The 18,412-nt window shown below is 41.9% G+C and overlaps 1 protein-coding gene across 3 annotated transcripts in view; it reads left to right on the top strand.

The window, feature by feature from the left end:
• Positions 1–18,412, top strand: part of tncb (tenascin Cb) — a 69,299-nt gene that overhangs the window by 18,617 nt on the left and 32,270 nt on the right. For all 3 annotated transcript variants that reach the window (XM_028033072.1, XM_028033071.1, XM_028033073.1), the window contains exons 2-8: positions 2,143–2,693; positions 5,154–6,746; positions 10,451–10,714; positions 10,798–10,913; positions 11,379–11,532; positions 14,930–15,199; positions 16,389–16,574. In XM_028033072.1, the coding sequence (XP_027888873.1) occupies positions 2,216–2,693; positions 5,154–6,746; positions 10,451–10,714; positions 10,798–10,913; positions 11,379–11,532; positions 14,930–15,199; positions 16,389–16,574 (3,061 nt within the window). In that variant the 5' untranslated portion in view covers positions 2,143–2,215. The remainder of the gene's footprint in view (positions 1–2,142; positions 2,694–5,153; positions 6,747–10,450; positions 10,715–10,797; positions 10,914–11,378; positions 11,533–14,929; positions 15,200–16,388; positions 16,575–18,412) is intronic.

Genomic DNA, 18,412 nt, shown 5'->3' with positions numbered 1-18,412 from the left:
GTTTAGGCTGTGGTTTGGACCTGGGAGAGCAGAAGAGGCTTGTTGCCTTGCAGGTGTTGCCGCAGCTATTTCTGTCACAGCAACCATTCTGGAAACCAGTCAGAAAAAAAAAGCTTTGCATAGAGCCTCCAGGTAACATGCCACGACTGAAGTAATTGCTGCTCTCGGTCCTTGAAGGAATTGATAAGAGAAAATCAGACTTTATCCACTAAATGTGTGTCTTCTGCACTGGGAGCAGGGGGGTCTCATGGGTCGGAGGCAGGAATGGGATCAGAGGTGTCCCTTTGTCAGGGGGGACAGGTGGAGGTTACCGTAATTGTTTTTAGTGGAATATGTCTCACTCCAGCTGTTCTCCCTGCTGAGGAATGTACATTTGTGATTGAGGTCAGTGTTGCAAAAATGAATGCTAAAAACAAGCTAGAAAAGAAAACATGTAACATAGTTTGTGTAAAATGTGTTTCACCATGCAGGGTGTCTACTTAAAGAACAAGTTTAAGTTACTTATCAGACACAAAGGTTCAGTGTTACATACATAACTATATGAATCCATAATGATATTTGGGATTAATGTCCCTAGGTAATTTGGACAAATTGATTTACTAAATATATAAAAATGAGAACATATATCTTACATGTTTTCTTTACTTGGGGGAGCAGTTGATTTAATGAAATTACTTGATTTTCTTCTATGGACCTTGGCTCCAAGCATAATTCAAAAAGTTTCAATATGATTAAGTTTGGGAAACTCCAGAGGCTTCAAACTATTCTGATTTATCTCCTCCTAAAGGAGTTTTTTTATTCTAATTACTTGTTATGTAAAAACAACACGAATAAAATGTTCAATCTCTTCACAAAGAGTGATATAATCTTTATAGTCCTCTTTTCAGTTTGTTATACTAATTCTGACAACATACCCCTTCATGTGATTATCCAATATCCAGTTTCTTGTATTTTGTTTTTTAGAAAAAACAACTAAAAACATATTCTCTTAAAGCAGTTTTGACGTGTTGGGGTCATTGTCCCGTTGGATGATGCTTGACAGTTGTTTCATCTTTATTTCCTCTCGCAGTCGAGACCTTCTCAGTTCATGTTGATGCCAAACTGCAGTGTGGATAGGACCACTGGAGTTACAACATCATCCTGTTAACGACAGGCTGGAGTTTTTATGGTTCCATCTGGCCCCTGGTCCACCATGTGGTCCATCGTGTTTAATGACAATAACGTTTTGGGTAGAACTTTGACACAGTTTGGACTACCAGCCAGATGATGTTCCCGAACACTTCAGAAGTGGTTTGGGGATATGAGAAGAGGCTAAAAGTCTACCTGAGGAATGTTTTAAATTTGGGGATCAAGAAAATCCCCAACCAATTAAACATGTGCTGGTGAGTTAGTCTTAAAACACATTGAAATTGTATGTGTAAAGGGGCTATTTTGAGCTTTGCATTACAATGTTATTCCATCATATATACTGTATATATAAAAAAAAAACATACCTGGAGTGATGTTTTGATTCTTTGAGATTTTTTAAAATCTCCATGGCAACCATTCAGCTGTGCAAAACACCTAGGTGGACCTAGCTCTGCCTTCAAAGCACAGCTCCTCCTTTGAACTGCAGCTTTCAAGCTTCCACCTCACAGACCAGCTCCCCCATTCAGCTCCGTCCGACTAGCCAGCAGCAATTAGCAAACACCTGGTGGAACTGCTACTATCAGTAGCACATTGGTAAAAATATTGTTAAAGGGTTAATAGAGGAGCCATGTTGTGATGATGTCCTGCTACAAGTTTCAGAAAGAGAAGGAGCTTCTTACAGAGACAGGGGCCTAATTTTAAGGCATTAAATTACAAATTCAAATTTCTTTAAAGACATATTTGATATGTATATAGTATTTTTATAACAACTGAAGGTAAAATATTTACTTGGTTGTGCTATATAATGGTGTTATATGCCAGGAAAAAACATAATGCTGCCCCTTGAATGGTCATTCTACCATAAAATTGAATGGTTCAAATACATCGTTAAAACCAAAAATTAAAGGTAATCATTGCCCTGAGTGCAAAGAAAAGTTTGACAAGTGTTGCTGCTGCAATGTTATCTGCTTGCTAAAAGTAATGTCTCCATGTGTTTGTGCTGTTTTTCTACAGATCTAAAAGCAGAGCACAACCCTTTTACACTCAGCTGCTACCTTCTCTGAGGCTGCAGTCTACGGGTGTCACCATGGGAACGAATGGTTTCCTCTTGAGCTGCCTCACCACAGCCGTATTAATCCAACTCTCCACCGCCGGCCTGGTCATCCGCCACCGGAGGGAGACCCTGATGCCCAAGAAAACCCAAGAGAACCTGACTCTCCCCCATCCCGATCAGCCTGTCGTGTTCAACCACGTCTACAACATCAACGTCCCCTCCACCTCCCTCTGCACTGTGGACCTCGACTCGTCTGGAGGGGGCGGTGTCAAGCACAAGGGCGCCTCGATGGACATGCAGAGCACCGAACACATGGAGCACACGGTCGATGGCGACAACCAGATTGTTTTCACTCACCGTATCAACATCCCCAAACAAGCCTGTGGCTGTGACAACCAGCTGCCGGACATCAAAGACATCCTGAACAGACTGGAGATGTTGGAGTCTGAGCTGTCTAGTCTGAGGGAGCAGTGCACCAGTGGAGCCGGCTGTTGTGGAGCTCAGGCTATAGGTACGTCTGCAGCTTTCTACAATAATACACAAACCAAGATCAAAGATTGCCATTAAGATTTTAAGTGATAGAGCAACAACGCCACCCACTCCACCCGACTGGCCGCGAACATGACCCCTGCCTATCCCTCTCCACTGTCCATTACTTATGATGAAACCCCTATAACTGAAGAAATAACAGGACAATAAAGCATCAACAATCAGAATAATCTAAAGAAAAGAATCTGCCAAATGTTTCTTCAGTTCATTCTGGACCAACAAATGGTTGAGCAAATTAGATAATCTGTGAATAAGGGAACATTCCTCTGATACTTTCTGACAGCTCAGGTACGTTTGTGTCTCAGTCTTTGCTTTGTGTTGACAAGGCAAGTTTCTCTCTGTAGCGCATGTCAGCGACAAAACAATTCAAGGTTCTTCACAAGATGAAAACATAAAACAACAAACAAGCAAGAAACATTACATCATCCAACAATGTTCCACTTTTCCATAACAGTATACAACACAACTCAGTAGCTTCACTAGTGGGTTGTGCAGGTGACACGTGATTTATTTTATTTATTGTAGGTGGGCTGTGTATGCTGTATTTTGTGCATTGCAAAAAATGCTTTGCATGCTGGAGCTGTCTGACCAGCTTTTATGGATCCCATCACTTTGTGTTGGTATCATTGCAGAGTATGGAGATTGCTTCAAGCATGTTGCCTTACAGTCATACCACAGAGTTCAATTTCTGTCTAATCAGACCAGAGAAAGTTCCTGTTGGTCTGGGATCATTCTGGTGCCATTGGTAAACTCCAGACTCACTGCCATGAGCCTTTTAGTAAGGAGTGGCCTTCATCTGGTCGCCCTACAGTCCAGGCTGATTGGTGGATTGCTGCAGAGGTGGTTTTCCTTCTGGAAGGTTCTCCTCTCTCCACAGTCAGAGAGAGGAATCATGTTAGAGCTGCAGAGGAACCCTGCAGCTCTAACAGAGTGACCATCAGGTTCTTGGTCTCTTCTCCCCCGATTGCTCAGTTCCGACGGCCGGTCAGCTCCAGAAAGAGTCCTGCTGGTTCCAAAACTTCTTCCATTGACCAATGATGGAGGCCGTAATGTTTGCATTGTAATGTTTCTGGATCCTTCATCACATTTATGCCTCAAGACTGTCCTGTCTCTGAGGTCTAGAGACAGTTTCTCTGATTTAGTGCTTGGTGTTTGACCTCTGACTTTACATGGACAGGTGTATGTCATTCCAAATCAAGTCCAATCAACTGAATTTACCACAGACTGACTCCAGTTGAGCTGTCGAAACATCTGAAGGCTGATTAGTGATGACGCCTCAATGTTGAGCTTTGTCAACAAACACTGAATACTAATGAAAATGTAATTGTTTTTATTTTTAATAAATTTTCTAAACAATTCCATATTTTCATGAAGTGGTATTTGTGTGTAGATTTTTGAGGAAAGTGATTAATTTAATAAAATCTTGTACAAGACTGCTACATAACATGTGGAAAATGTGAAGTGTTGTGATACTTTGATAGTACTGGTGCACTGTAGTATGCACTACTTTTTGTTGGTCACATAATAAAAATGTATGCATGTCTTTGTGAGGCACTGTAGGTGGACAGCAATAAAATGTATTTTACGCCCTAAAACGCTTCCCTAACCTAACCAATGAGGGTCCAGTAGGAAAGAAAATGACGTAAAAGGAAGGGATACAAAAACAGCAGCTGTAAGTCCAAACTAGAGTCCCATTTTTACAGGTTATGTATCTTCTCCTAAGGGAGTCATCTGAATTTGTATCCTGACGTTAATGTGGATATCTGTAGAATTTGCTGTTGGCTTTATATAGGTGCAGTCAACAGTTAGCAGAGAAGGGCAGCTGGCAGGAAGCATCTGTAGAGGACAGATTGCATTAAAATTGATGGGAAATGTCAGCATGAGACGAAATGGAAATTACAATGTTTTCTAAGTTTGTAGTTTGTATTCTTTGTGCATAATCGAACTTTGATTTTTAGTAAGTATGCAAAAAGCAATTTTAAAAAACTAGGAAACGTAAATTAATTTGTGTTTGTGATTATGCATTTCTAGTTGCTAAGCTATGCACCACTGGTTAATGTTTTTTGGAAAATTACCTACTGCCAACAAATCAACCAGCAATATTGCAAATATTATATTGATCATCAATGTAAAGTATTTGGTCCATTCCTGTCAGTAAAAAAGAACAAAACATCCATGACATTTACAGCCAGTGTGTGTAACTTGGGAAAACAGAAGGTTTTTCATTTAAGCAAGAATTCATCAGATTTGAATCGGGCTTTTGTTTCAAGACTCTTGTTCCTTGGCCGGTTCTTTGATTATAGTCTTCCCAGGGCAGGTTTCAGCAAAGGCTACTAGCAAACTCACCACAGCAGGCTGTCATGTTTGGGCAACTGACGTACTTGAAATAAACGTCCTTTTTACTCGTCTTGTTTTCCATTAGGAGAGGTGTCCACAAAGCCATTCTGTAACGGACGTGGAAACTGGAGCACGGAGACCTGCAGCTGCTCCTGCGAACCAGGATGGAAGGGCCCCAACTGCACGGAGCCAGAGTGCCCCAATGACTGCCAGGACCAGGGTCGCTGTGTGGATGGGAGATGTGAATGCTTTGAGGGTTTCGGCGGGGATGACTGTGGTGTTGAGCTCTGCCTGCTGGACTGTGGCGACTACGGTCACTGTGTTGAAGGGTCCTGTCTTTGTGAAGAAGGCTTCATTGGCGAAGACTGTTCTCAGACTAACTGCCTTAACAACTGCCTGGGTCGTGGACGCTGTGTCGATGACGAGTGCGTTTGTGATGAGCCATGGACGGGCTTTGACTGCTCTGAGCTCATCTGTCCTAACGACTGCTTCGACCGAGGACGCTGCATCAACGGAACCTGCGAATGTGAAGAGGGATTCACTGGAGATGACTGTGGAGAGCTCAGCTGTCGTGAAAACTGCAGCAAACATGGCGTGTGTGTGAACGGCCAATGTAAGTGTCAGATAAACTATGGTGGAGAGGACTGCTCAAAGCTTCTCTGTCCCCAAAACTGCAATGAGAGAGGCCATTGCTTTAATGGGAAGTGCATATGTGATCCTGGCTTTGAAGGTGACGATTGCTCAGTTCTCTCATGCCTTGACAACTGCAGCAACAGGGGTCAGTGTATTAACGGAGAATGCGTTTGCGACATAGGATACGAAGGGGAAGACTGCAGTGAGCTCTCCTGCCCCAACAACTGCCAAGAACAGGGCCGCTGTGTTGATGGGCAATGCATATGTAAGAAAGGCTTTGCAGGTGAAGACTGCAGTACCAAGACATGTCCCAAAGAATGCCATGGAAGAGGGGATTGCGTAGACGGAAAGTGTGTGTGTTTTGTGGGTTTTACGGGAAAAGACTGCAGCGAACTGACCTGCCCGAATGACTGCTTGGACCGCGGTCATTGTGTGGACGGCCAGTGTGTTTGCCACCAGGGTTTCACTGGTGAGGACTGCAGTGAGAAGACATGCCCCAAGAACTGCCACAACAGAGGCCGCTGTGTAGACGGTCAGTGTGTTTGCCACCAGGGTTTCACAGGCGAAGACTGCCATGAAAAGACATGCCCTGAGAACTGCCACGACAGGGGGCACTGTGTGGATGGCCAGTGCGTTTGTCAGGAAGGGTTCACAGGCGAAGACTGCAGTGGGAAGTTGTGCCCGAAGAACTGTCATGACAGAGGCCGCTGTGTAGATGGCCAGTGTGTTTGTCAGGAAGGGTTCACAGGCGAAGACTGCAGTGAGAAGACGTGCCCGAAGAACTGTCATGACAGAGGCCGCTGTGTAGACGGCCAGTGTGTTTGTCACCAGGGTTTTGTTGGCGAAGACTGCAGTGAGAAGACGTGCCCTAAGAACTGCCTAGAGAGAGGTCACTGCAGAGATGGTGTCTGTGTATGTTATGAAGGTTTCACAGGGCTGGACTGCTCTGTGCTGAGCTGTCCAGAAGACTGCCACCACCAGGGGCGCTGTGAAAATGGAGTATGCGTCTGTGACGAAGGCTTCATGGGAGAGGACTGCTCTGAAGGTAAGCTAGACCATGGATGTGTAGCTTTCCAAAATATTTGCATTTTTGTAACTCTTACAATCAGTTCTCAAACATGGAGTTCTTAAAAGCTCTTAAAGTAACAGTATCATTATTTTTTCAGTAACAGGAAAAGACTATGGCAGAAGGATAGAAAAGAGTTTTTTGCACTTTACATATACGTAGCTAACACATATAAAAATGTGAAATTTTTACGTGTATTTTGTTGTAGGTTAGTAATCCTCATCCTTAAAATCAGATCACTAGAGTAGAAATTTAGCATTGAAAATTTTCCTGGGAGAAAGCTAGAAATAATTTTGTGAAACAAGAGTAGCAAAAATGTTGACATTGTTTTGTGGGTAGAACATGAGAACCATGTGCAGTGGCTAGTCCTCCACACAGGACCATGTCCTCCACACAGGACCATGTCCTCCACACAGGACCATGTCCTCCACACAGGACCATGTCCTCCACACAGGTATCTTGGGTTTGATTCCTGGTCTATGGTCTTCCCCCCACTCTCTGCATCCTGTTTCCTGTCAATTTGCCACTCATACCAAAAAACCTTTCATAAAATGTAACAGTGGAGTCATATGAATTTAAAGTAGTCTACAGTTTGTATTTTCTACCTTTAACTGAAATAGATTTTAACAATGACATCTGTTTACAATCATTTGTGGCAAAAAAGGGAAAAATTATTTGAGTCAAAATAATATATTATGGAATTTTGTTGTTTTGTTGTACGTTTTTGTATCTCTAGTGGCCTTTATTTATTCATAGCTAGACCCAAAGAAGAGGACAGAGAGCAGGGGAAGAACTGCACTAAATATTGAATTGAACCCCGTTTAACAACTAACCCCGAATAAAAGCTACAGCCCACTGGAAAAGTTTGAAAAATGACAGCAAAATACCTCTACTGAGCAATACGTCAGTTGATAGTTTTGCAGTGAGAAGAGCTAGCTCTCAGCATCTTGTGAATTTAGGGCCTGTTTTGGACTCCACAGAGGAAAGTCACAAAAAAAACAGGGTAACTTGAAGTTCTGGAGAAAGAAACCTTTTCTTTTCTACTGGGATGGAGATCCTCATGCAAGTAGTCCAAATACAGCGAGTACTATGCGTACAAGGAAAGTTCTTGAGAATCATCCTCAGCATTTTCTTTTGTTCAACAAATTCCACTGATAAACAAATGTTCAGATCAGACGGGCAAAAGAGTCTTTGCTATTATCTTTACGTTGTAAAAGATATATATAATAATATAATGTAGCATAACATATAGTAGTAATAGGTTCCTTACAGTTAAATCAAGAAAATGATTCACACACCCTTATCTTCTTTAAATAATAGCTAAATTCATTTGTTGCCAAAAATGATTTTGGGAAAAAAAATATTTAGGCATAATAATACTAATACTAATACTAATACTAATAATAATAATAATCTCTTTTGGCAAAAAAAATTACTTAGGTTTCTTTTAGTAATGTGACAAAATATAGCTGTGATTCACAAAGAACTGTGTTTGTAGAAAAAAACAAGTTTTAGAAGGAAAAACGTTACTTTGCTTATAGAAACATACCAAACTGCAAATCAACTGGATATTTTTTGTGCATTTGCTGTTTGATCTGTATGTCAAATGAAACCACTAACTGGTCTATGTGGTTTCTAGCAGAGTGCACACAGTTTTCTTTTGTTTTGTGCAGTGCCATTTTACAACCACTGTCATCTCAGTCCACTCCACACTGTTTGGATTAAATCCAGTTTAATATAGTCGCTTGACTTACATTGGCAAATCACAGCAGAAACCTTTTCATTCGACTGCACAAGTTAATCTGTCCAGGATCCAACATAAAGCATTCAGGTAAAATCTTTCTCAGTAATGAAGCTGTCAGCTCAGGACTTCGGAGTTGATTTTCTCATATGACCAGCTATGCAGTAAATGTATGATTTGGTTTACATTGGCTTTGATTGACCAGTAATGGCTTTGCAGGATCATGTGGTGGAATGATAAAATGTGGTTCTGGAAAACAGCTTGGGATGAGGGATCCGGAATGAGGGCGGAGGGAACAGTCTGCAGGTTTTTACCAGTCAACAGAGTGTCCACAATTCAGATACAGTTATAAAAGCTTGAAATGTCCAGAATCCTCCACAATTATTGGCACCCCTGGTAAAGACATGTAAAAAGCCTTAAAATAGAACAAGATCATGAACTGACATTGAGAATGAAATGAATAAACCATTTATTTCTAGTCTTTCTGCTTTCCTGGGTTAAAAATGTGACCCAGATATTCATTTCTCTCGTTACTCTTCAGAATAGGAAGGACAGCAGAGGTCATTCAGAAAAGAGGGATGTGTTTTCTGAATAACTACTTTCTCTTCATCACTGATCTTCCTGAGAAGATCAGTGATGAAGAGAAAGTACCCTGCTTAAATTCTAGAGACTTACATATTTTGGGTAGATCACTGTTTAGTGTTGAAGCACATGATGGAATGTGTTTGTTTGCCTACATGATTTATTCATGAGCAGCTGAGTACTGAAAGAGGATGTTCTGTCTTTTTACCATGTAGCACAAATGTGAGCTGGGTTGTTGGCTGTTGTGGTTCTGTGTTCATTTCATTGTTTCTGTTTGTTCTCCAGATTTGCTCTGACTTCCTCTAACATCTTTCACAAAAATCTGCCTTGCTTTAGGTTGGTGTTTGTGGTAGACTTACGTAGATTGACTGCGTCTCCTTCAGGCTAGATCCAGGATTTTGAACAATTCTGTGAACACTAATAGTCACTAAACAGTTTTATGTTCCTCTCTGACCTTTCACCTCTGAGGCCTTTGCAGAGCTGAGAGAAGCTGCTGATCACTGCTGGACAAAGTACTCAACTCATACCAGTAGAAGTGTTACTACTCATGGTTCAATGTTACTCAACTACTAGTAAAAGTTGCTTGGTCAAAACTTTACTCAAGTTAAAGTATTGAAGTACTTGCTTTGAAAATACTTAGATATTCAGGAGTACAAGCATTTAAAATTACTCAAGTAGCCAAAAGGACAAATCAAACTTTTGAATATCAGCACGTTGCTGTGTGTCTGAGTGTTTTCACAGAACCATGTAACTTGCTGAAACCACCTGATGATGTATTGGCATGTAGAACCACTCTGCTTCAAAACGTCTACTCCGCCTGTAAAAACTTCACCATGAAAATGCAATAAAAAAAATGATACTATTGTCATCATTTTTTTTCTTAATTTAAAATGTTCTCTTCCCCCCAAAAAGAAAAAAAAAGAAAACAGACCTTTTTTTCCCCCCACAAACAGCAACAATGTTAACTGTAAGTAATGATGTTCTAAACATAGAAGTTGACAAACATCAAACATAAAGCTCTAACTGTCTCCGTTACTGACTTCTGGTTGAATGATAGCGGGAGGATGATGTAATTCAGACAGAGCGGTGACTGTGATTGGTTCCCCTTCTTGCGAGGAGCATAGTGTGTGGCCAATTGCATTTCAGTAAATAAAAACAGCAACAGCGAACTGCAAAACTATGCAAAAGGAAGGAGTAAGAGCAACTTTTCTGTAAACATAGTGATGACGAAAGTCATAAGTTCCGCTCAAAAAAATAAATACGCAAGTAAAGATACTGAAAAAATGTACTTTAGTACAGAGCTTCCGTAGGTCTACTCCCTTACTGTCCGCCAATACTGATTCTCCATGTTTCTCCACAGTCTCGCCACCCAAGGACCTCACTGTTGTGGAGGTGACTCCTGAGACGGTGGACCTATCCTGGGAGAATGAGATGCGAGTGACAGAGTACCTGATCACCTACGTTCCCACGGCCCCTGGTGGTCTGGAGCTCGACATGCGGGTGCTTGGGGACCAGAAGGAGGCCACCATTCGGGAGCTTGAGCCTGGTGTGGAGTACCTGATCAGCGTCTATGCTGTACTCAGCAACAAGAAGAGCGTTCCTGTCAGCGCTCGCGTGGCAACACGTAAGTGAAAGCTCTACCTGGCGGCTCCCAAAATGCACCTCAGAAGATATTATAGATGCGTTAAGAGTTTTTGTCATGTTCAGATCTCCCTGAGCCCGAGGGTCTTAAGTTTAAGTCAGTTCGAGAGACGTCAGTGGAAGTGCAGTGGGACCCCCTGGATATCCCATTTGATGGATGGAACCTCATCTTCAGAAACACAGTGAGTCTTCTAAGTTCCCAATGAAAGGAACTTGCTGCGGTTTTGGTAATTACACACATTCTCTTCCAGCTGAAACCCGATATGGCCTTACCTGCTGTAAAGCCCCGACTTTAACCCACACCTCCCATTAGAGCATGCTGCATACATTATGTTGAGAACCTGGTGGAAAATGACCTGGTGAAACCAGAGGGTGAAACACAGCAGTTAAAGTTATTAGCAAGGCCTGACAGTTCCAATCATTGTACAAGCGTTGGAGGCTGAGGACTTTCTGAGTGAAACTGTTCCAAAGGGAGCTACTGGGATCTGCACAAAGCCACATTCAATTAGAGAAACTCCCTGCCTCCTTTCCAGTCCAAACACCACTAAGAACGTCTTTATGTCTGCTTTTATACCCGACTCTGCACACTTTATGCCAGAACTACTCTTTGAGGACTAATTTTTTTTTCCCTTTTTTGCTGTTGGCAGAAAGAGGAGGATGGTGAGATTCTCAACTCCCTCGGCCGGCCGGAGACCACCTTCGAGCAGTCGGGTCTGGGTCCAGGCCAGGAGTACGAGGTCAAACTGGAGGTGGTGAAGAACAAAAAGCGTGGGCCGCCTGCCTCGAAGAGCATCGTCACAAGTGAGTTCACGCAGCCTTGCTGCACATCAATGCTGACTGGACATGATGCAATGGTCAACACGTACTACGGTCTTCAAAAGCCTTCCACTTGAATGTGTATTTTTTTATTGATTTGTTCTGCATAAGAACCAGTGTTAAGGAATGAAATATCTTTATTAAACAGAAAATCTCTACCAAGATGTTCAGTGGTCATTCTATACACTGCAAAACCACAAAATCTTGCCAAATATTTTTGGTTTAGTTTCTTCTGCAAATATCTTAGTAGAGTAGAAGAAATTAAATGAATAATTACTTAATATTGGTGAAAAAGTACTAGTTCTGTTGGCTGAATATTTCACTTATAACGACATTTTTCCCTAGTTAAATGTTAATTTATCTGCCAATGGAACTAGTACTTTTTCATCAATATTAAGTAATTATGTTCTTAATACAAGCCTCTATATCTTGCTAAAAGGTTGTTTTTACGTTAGTTTGTCTTATTTCAAGTGCGCTAAGATATTTGCACTAGAGGCTAGGCCAAAATAACTTGGTAAGATTTTCTGCTTTTGCAGTGGACTGGTCCAGTCTAAGCTGGACCATTACCGATTTCCATCTATAAAAGGGTTAAAAAATAGTTTTTATCCTATCATCAGTTCAAGGAGTTTGAACTCTCTTGCAAGGCACAGTATCTCTTATTGAATCTTATCCCAAACTATTCATTGCAACAATGAACCTACTTCTGTTGCTTAGCGATCACGACTTTTTCGTCAGTTGTCTCGATAGAAAATGTGCGTTCTGGTTACCACTTCTCTCCTTGGTGTTTTGTTTTTCCATCAGAGCTGTGCTGAGGCAGCTACTTGTTGTTTCCCTCTGAGAGCGGGTCTGATAAAATATAAAACAGGAATCAGATATCCTCCCTGTTGTTTGTGAGTAATGTGTTTACCTTCAGGTAAGCCGGAACACAAAGAAAATATGAGATGAGATAAAGGTGACCGACCTGAGAAATTGTGTGTTTCTGACCACCCTTCTGTTGAGCCTTATCACTTTTGATTCATGTCCACAATCAAGTGTGTTTTTGCTCCCATCACCCGTATAGATGCAGGTCATAAAAACAAACTGATGGATTCTGGGTGACAAAACTATACACTCTCTGCAGAAATTGAAAGATTGATATCAAATAATTGTAAATTCAAGCCCTCACCGTTTATTCGACCAACCTGATATGAGGTCTAGAATTATTCTTTGCTTCACTTTCAACATTTGAACCCAGTGCTGCAAACACAAGAAGGGCGGGTTTTTTTCTTCACACGGAGAGGTTTTATAAAATACAACATTTATTTAAGTTCAAACGTAATGGTCAAACCAAGCGTTCACCTTTAGATATAGGCTCATTAGTTTCTTTACCTGGCTCATCCATCTTGCAGTCAGTGAAAGCAGAGAAGTGGCATGTCAGGCCTGACTGATTGGCTCATTAGAGATTTCTGCAAAGCTATGATTTATCAGAGGCGAAAAGGCTGATATGGATTTCCAGTCCTTGTTGACAAGTAATGACATACTCTCTCCACTTGTTTACTTTATAAATGTTTAAACTTTAGGAAACTCAGAGTTGGAGATCAATACCATGACCTCTCTGTAAGAGAGCAAGAAAAAGACCTCAACCTGAATATATTTATTTTTACTGATGAATAACGGTCAGCTTGCAACACGTTTATTATCTCTTCCCTTGTTCTCGTCGTACACAAGCGTACCCACAGAAAAATCTATGCAGATGCGGCATATTCCACAACATGGGATTAAATGAAAGCAGACTGGACTCTTTGAGGAAGCGAAAGTCCCTCCAGTTTTTGCAGCATCAGAGCCGGGGACCTAAAAAGGCTCAACCACCTGAAAATGAAGTTGTGGTTCTGGTGAGGGGACGACGTTGGAACCTCTGGAGTTGATGGTGCAAAGAAGGATTCTTTAGAACATCAGGAAAATGATCAATCGATCAAGTCAATCAAGTTCATTTGTAAAACACATTTCAGCAATGAGGCAGTTCAAAGTGCTTTACGTCACAAAAACAAACAATAAAAAGCACAATAAACAATTGAGAAAACTAATAAACATTAAATTACGTACAAAAGATCATGATCATGGAGAGAAGGGTGGAGTTTAGGGTGTTTGCTTTGTTGGCCTCATGGTCTCACATATGCTTTGCTTATACATGATGTAGCCATGTCAGTGTGTCAGGCCAGAATCTCCATTGGCAGCAAAAACTGTTCCAGCTGTTTCAGTGTCAGCTCTGTCTCATTAAGGTGGGTAGAAAGGAATCTAAGATCTTTTATCATTCGAAGGCATTGGTGGTATGTTCAAGATTTCATCAACAGTGGTGAAGGTGCTGCTAAAACCAGTAATGGTCCAATAAGAACTGAGCTAAAAAGCAAATCTCTGAATTTCCTGACCTTCATTCCAACAGTCATCTGATCAAACGAGCAAGATTTCAGAAACAAGCTGCTGAACTGAGCTGTTTCCATAGAGTGAGTTTAGGACAGTCATCAACATTAGGTATCTCTTAGGAGGAACACAACTTTTCTCCTTCTAGAGGAGGTAGACCAGCTGATTTGCACATCTGATTTTGGACCTGTTGAACTCCTTCCTTTTTTATGTGAATCCCCCTGGAAAAAGGGCAAACCCAGAACTCAGTTTAGGGATTTTATATTCCCTAGAATGTTGTCACGGTGCCCTGCATTTACTTCCACATATTTGTCATCTATACCTGGCTGATGATGCTCCGAGTCACTCTGGGACACTCAGGGTCTATTAAAGGCTCCTGTTTCTCTAGCTTGGGGGGCAGGGGAAGGGTGGCGGGGAGGGGTTCATGGTTTAAACAATGTCAATTCTCTGCTCTCCTCTCACCACGTGTGGGAGGCACCATTCATTCATGCAGCCACACTCAGAGGAACACCACCATTCCAGGACAGCACAACCCTGACACCCCAATGACATCCTGCAGCCATGTTTTTAGCCAACTCTGTGCTAAGCTCACATGAAGTCCACATTTTATCAACCTTTAACAGAGAGTTTACATGTTTGTGTGTGACAAATCAATTCAAGCAGCAGTGAAAAGTCAACCTTCATGGAGCTGGGACTTGATATGTAAATTATATTTGTACTCTCAGAAAATTCAAGCAGTCTGCCTCATTGAGAGCATCTATGTTGCTGCACTGACTCTACTTCAAGGCGTTAATTTACAAAGCAAAATGTTCTTTATGTCATAGTTGATATACACAACATTTTTTTTTTATCAAGTAAAGCTAACATACTTACTTGACTGTGCTGTACAATGGCACTATGTGCCTGGAAAACACATAATTCTGCCCCTTCTTTTTTTTTTGCCTGATTGGTTTAACAATGATTCCTCCTCCACCTGTCCTTCCAGTGATCGACGCCCCCGGCCAGGTGGATGTGCGAGACGTGACGGACACCACGGCACTGGTCACCTGGTTCCATCCTGTGGCCCACGTGGACGGGGTCAGCGTCTCCTTCGGACCCAGCCTGAACCCAGCGGATCGTAACATGGTGGAGCTGTCATCTGCTGACACCCAGTACCACCTGGCTGGCCTCAGCCCTGATACGCAGTACGAGGTGTCTCTGACGGCAAAGAGAGGGGAGCAGAGCAGCATACCTGTGTATGACTCCTTCCTCACAGGTAAGACTCCTGGAACCTTCTTCCTGCGCAGCTTTCACAGCTTTCATTAGACGCCCAGGGACTTGGGGACCACACAAGATGTTGCTGTTGCTGTATTTATGAGAATGGAGGCATGTAATCTTTAAACTTTGACACAGTTTCCCCTGCTGGTTCAGGATAAAAGCCCCCACTGAACCTGTCTCCCGTTGACTTCCTGGTGGCTGCAGCAGAATAGGATTAGATGAACTAGTTCTATAGATTTTATAAAGGCATTGCTAGGTAGTTATGATTTTTTATTATTATGTTTCCTTCAGTGGTTGATTCCAACCGTGGGAATCAACCAACATCTTCTTACCCAGTTTAAGAATCAGTTTGTCCATATTAAGCTCAGAGCTTCACTCTAGTACTAGATCTTGTTTAGCTACCGTTACTTCCAAACTCAGACCCCGTCCACATAAAGACGAGATGAGGCACGTCCGCAAAGGTATGTTTCCGTCCAGGCAGTGTGTTCACACGGATCTGGTGTTTTGGGAGGCCAGAACTGATCGTCTTTGATCAGTTCTGGCCTCCCAAATTCAGGCCGACAAATGACCAAAATGCAGATTTAATGTTTCAGTGAGCACATGCTCCATCAGTGGAACTGACATTCCCCTCTCTCTCACAAATCAACATCGTGCTATTAGTGTTGCGTTTATGCTAAGAGCAATAATGCTGTTGCTTTGCTTCACATGACTTCTTCATGTATGAACAGTGTTTTTGTGTCAGTCTGTGGCAGTGCTGCAGCGCCACCAATTGGTCCAGCATTCATCCTGTCAAATGGAGGCACGTTTCTGTCTTAATTGTTTATCATAATGTGTTGTGTTCATATCAAGGTGCACAACAACTTATTAGACATTTTAATTTCGTCTTTGTCACAGCAAGACTAAGTCAACGTTGCTGCCACATTTACATTTTTTACATTGAAGGCCAAGTGTTGTTTTCTGAAACAAAATTGTTTACAGTGCGATATAAGAGACTAAATTCTTTGTGCAGAGGTCAGGCATTTGTCATGTATGGCGGTTTTTCATCTATATATCCAACTCCTACATTTGGGAAGTTGTCTAGATTTTTCTTCCTGATTCTTTGATCATCTGGAGCAGAAGGTTAAATCTCATTCAAACAAACGGTTTAAATAACATTTATTTGCCTTTCGTCTGTTTCTGTGCCGTAGACCTGGATGCTCCCAGAGACCTTCAGACGGTGGAAATAACAGATGAGAGCATCACTCTGGAGTGGAGGAACAGTAAGGCTCAGGTGGACCAGTACCGCATCAAGTACGGCCCACTGTCTGGAGGCGACCATGGAGAACTGCTCTTCCCGCCCGGAGCCAGGGACTCCACCCAGGCCAAAATCGCCGGTACGACAGACTACACACACCGACACACACATGTCCAAGCTACAGTCAGCAGGCAGATGTGGAATGTAAAAAGCATGGTGGTGAATTAATGCAGTGTCTGGTTTAACAGAGTAGAATTGGAGCAGTTCTGATCTTTACCTTCTGCCATGCAAAATATGAGAACCAGCATTTAACAGAATTATTTCTATTAAATAAATAATAGAGATTATTTATTTAACAAATAATTTACCTTTTACACACCTTTCACTGGCACAGAAAAGGTAAAGTATGAGTAAAAAATTTCAACCTTTTCAGCAACTGGTATGATCCCTTTTTTGTAAAATCTTTTGAATATTTGATCCTAATTTGTGGAAAATTATGGAGCTGATACATGTCATTACTAAATGTGTGAATGTAATGTGTGCATTAAATTGACACATTTCATTGTGTTGCATTACAACCACCAAGCTCAATACCATCAGGTCTGGTTTAATGGAACCAGATCTGATGGGCCAACACAAAGTACAGCATAACTGTAACAACAGAGATCAATGATCCAAAATATTTCAACTGTTTCATGAATAGAAATCATTTTGTCTTCCTTTACTCTGATACTCTGAGTCCATCCTTCCTTCCTTCCTTCCTTCCTTCCTTCCTTCCTTCCTTCCTTCCATCCATCCATCCATCCATCCATCCATAGAATAAATTCATTTTAGTATTTTCTCTTGTAAATGACGGAGAATTGAACAACATATAGTTTGCAGTTATGGCAGAAACTAAAGGGCTTAATTTGAAAATGAAGGAGTTTTGGGGGCTTTTTTCCCCAAATGGTCAGCTGGATTTTCACCCAGTTCATTTCCCAAAACTCCATTTCCTTTATTTTGTCTTGTTAAATGTTTGCTTGGACACAGTAACACTTTGTTTTGTGTAAAAAACAAATAAACAAAAAAAACATCGGCGGTGGGTGTCTTGCTTTCTTTCGGTCCTGAATGAGGAAGCGGACTGAGAGGGCTCTTGTTGAAGGGGGGGATTGGTTTTCCTCCTGCTGCAGCGGTAACCGCGTCCAGCCATGCATTGATGCTTTTCTGTGGCTGGTTGTGTTTTTTCTGCAGTTCTCCAGTACAGCACGGCTACATAACACTAGAAGGAATTTTTTTTAAAAAAAAGCTTCTAAAATAAACCAGTTGAGTCTTTGTTTGACCCACTTCTTTGTCCTTGGACGGTCCGTCCAATGAAAATACAGCACTGTGTCCATTCAGCTGACACCCACCCCCAACCCCCTTGCATCCACACACACCTCAGCACTCCTTTCACACACTTATTATCTGTAATTGCCTTCACGCTCGTGATTTTATTGATAATGAGCTTCCTGGGCTTTAGGTGTAATTTCATGCAGGAAAGCCCTGAGCGCCGTGACCTCTGTGGGAGTTAATAAAGGAATTAGAAGCGATCAGTGTGAGAGAGGAGCTGATTGTGAAGACCAAACAGCCCCCAGAGCCCGCTGCATCACTGCAGCAAGTGTTCCTGCTCTGCAACAAGGGCTCTATAGATCCATCAATGCAAATACAACACCGATGTTCCACAGTGAACACAAGCATACCATGAAATGCAATTAGGCGCCAATCTATTGTGCAATCAAGCCACAAGAGAGCGTTTTTGTGGCCCCACAGCCATTAGCTGCAACAGCTGGCCACTTGACTATAGACCAGGGGTGGGCAAACTTTTTGACTTGCGGGCCAGAATGGGTTCTAAAATTTGACAGAGGGGCCGGGCCAGGAGCATTTGGACAAGCAATGTAATTGATTAAACCTGGGGATTGAAATGTATTAAAAAAAATTTAAAGAAATCAACATTTAGTG

Source organism: Xiphophorus couchianus, chromosome 12, assembly GCF_001444195.1.
Source record: "Xiphophorus couchianus chromosome 12, X_couchianus-1.0, whole genome shotgun sequence".
NCBI lineage: Eukaryota > Metazoa > Chordata > Actinopteri > Cyprinodontiformes > Poeciliidae > Xiphophorus > Xiphophorus couchianus.
This window is presented reverse-complemented; position numbering and strand designations above follow the sequence as displayed.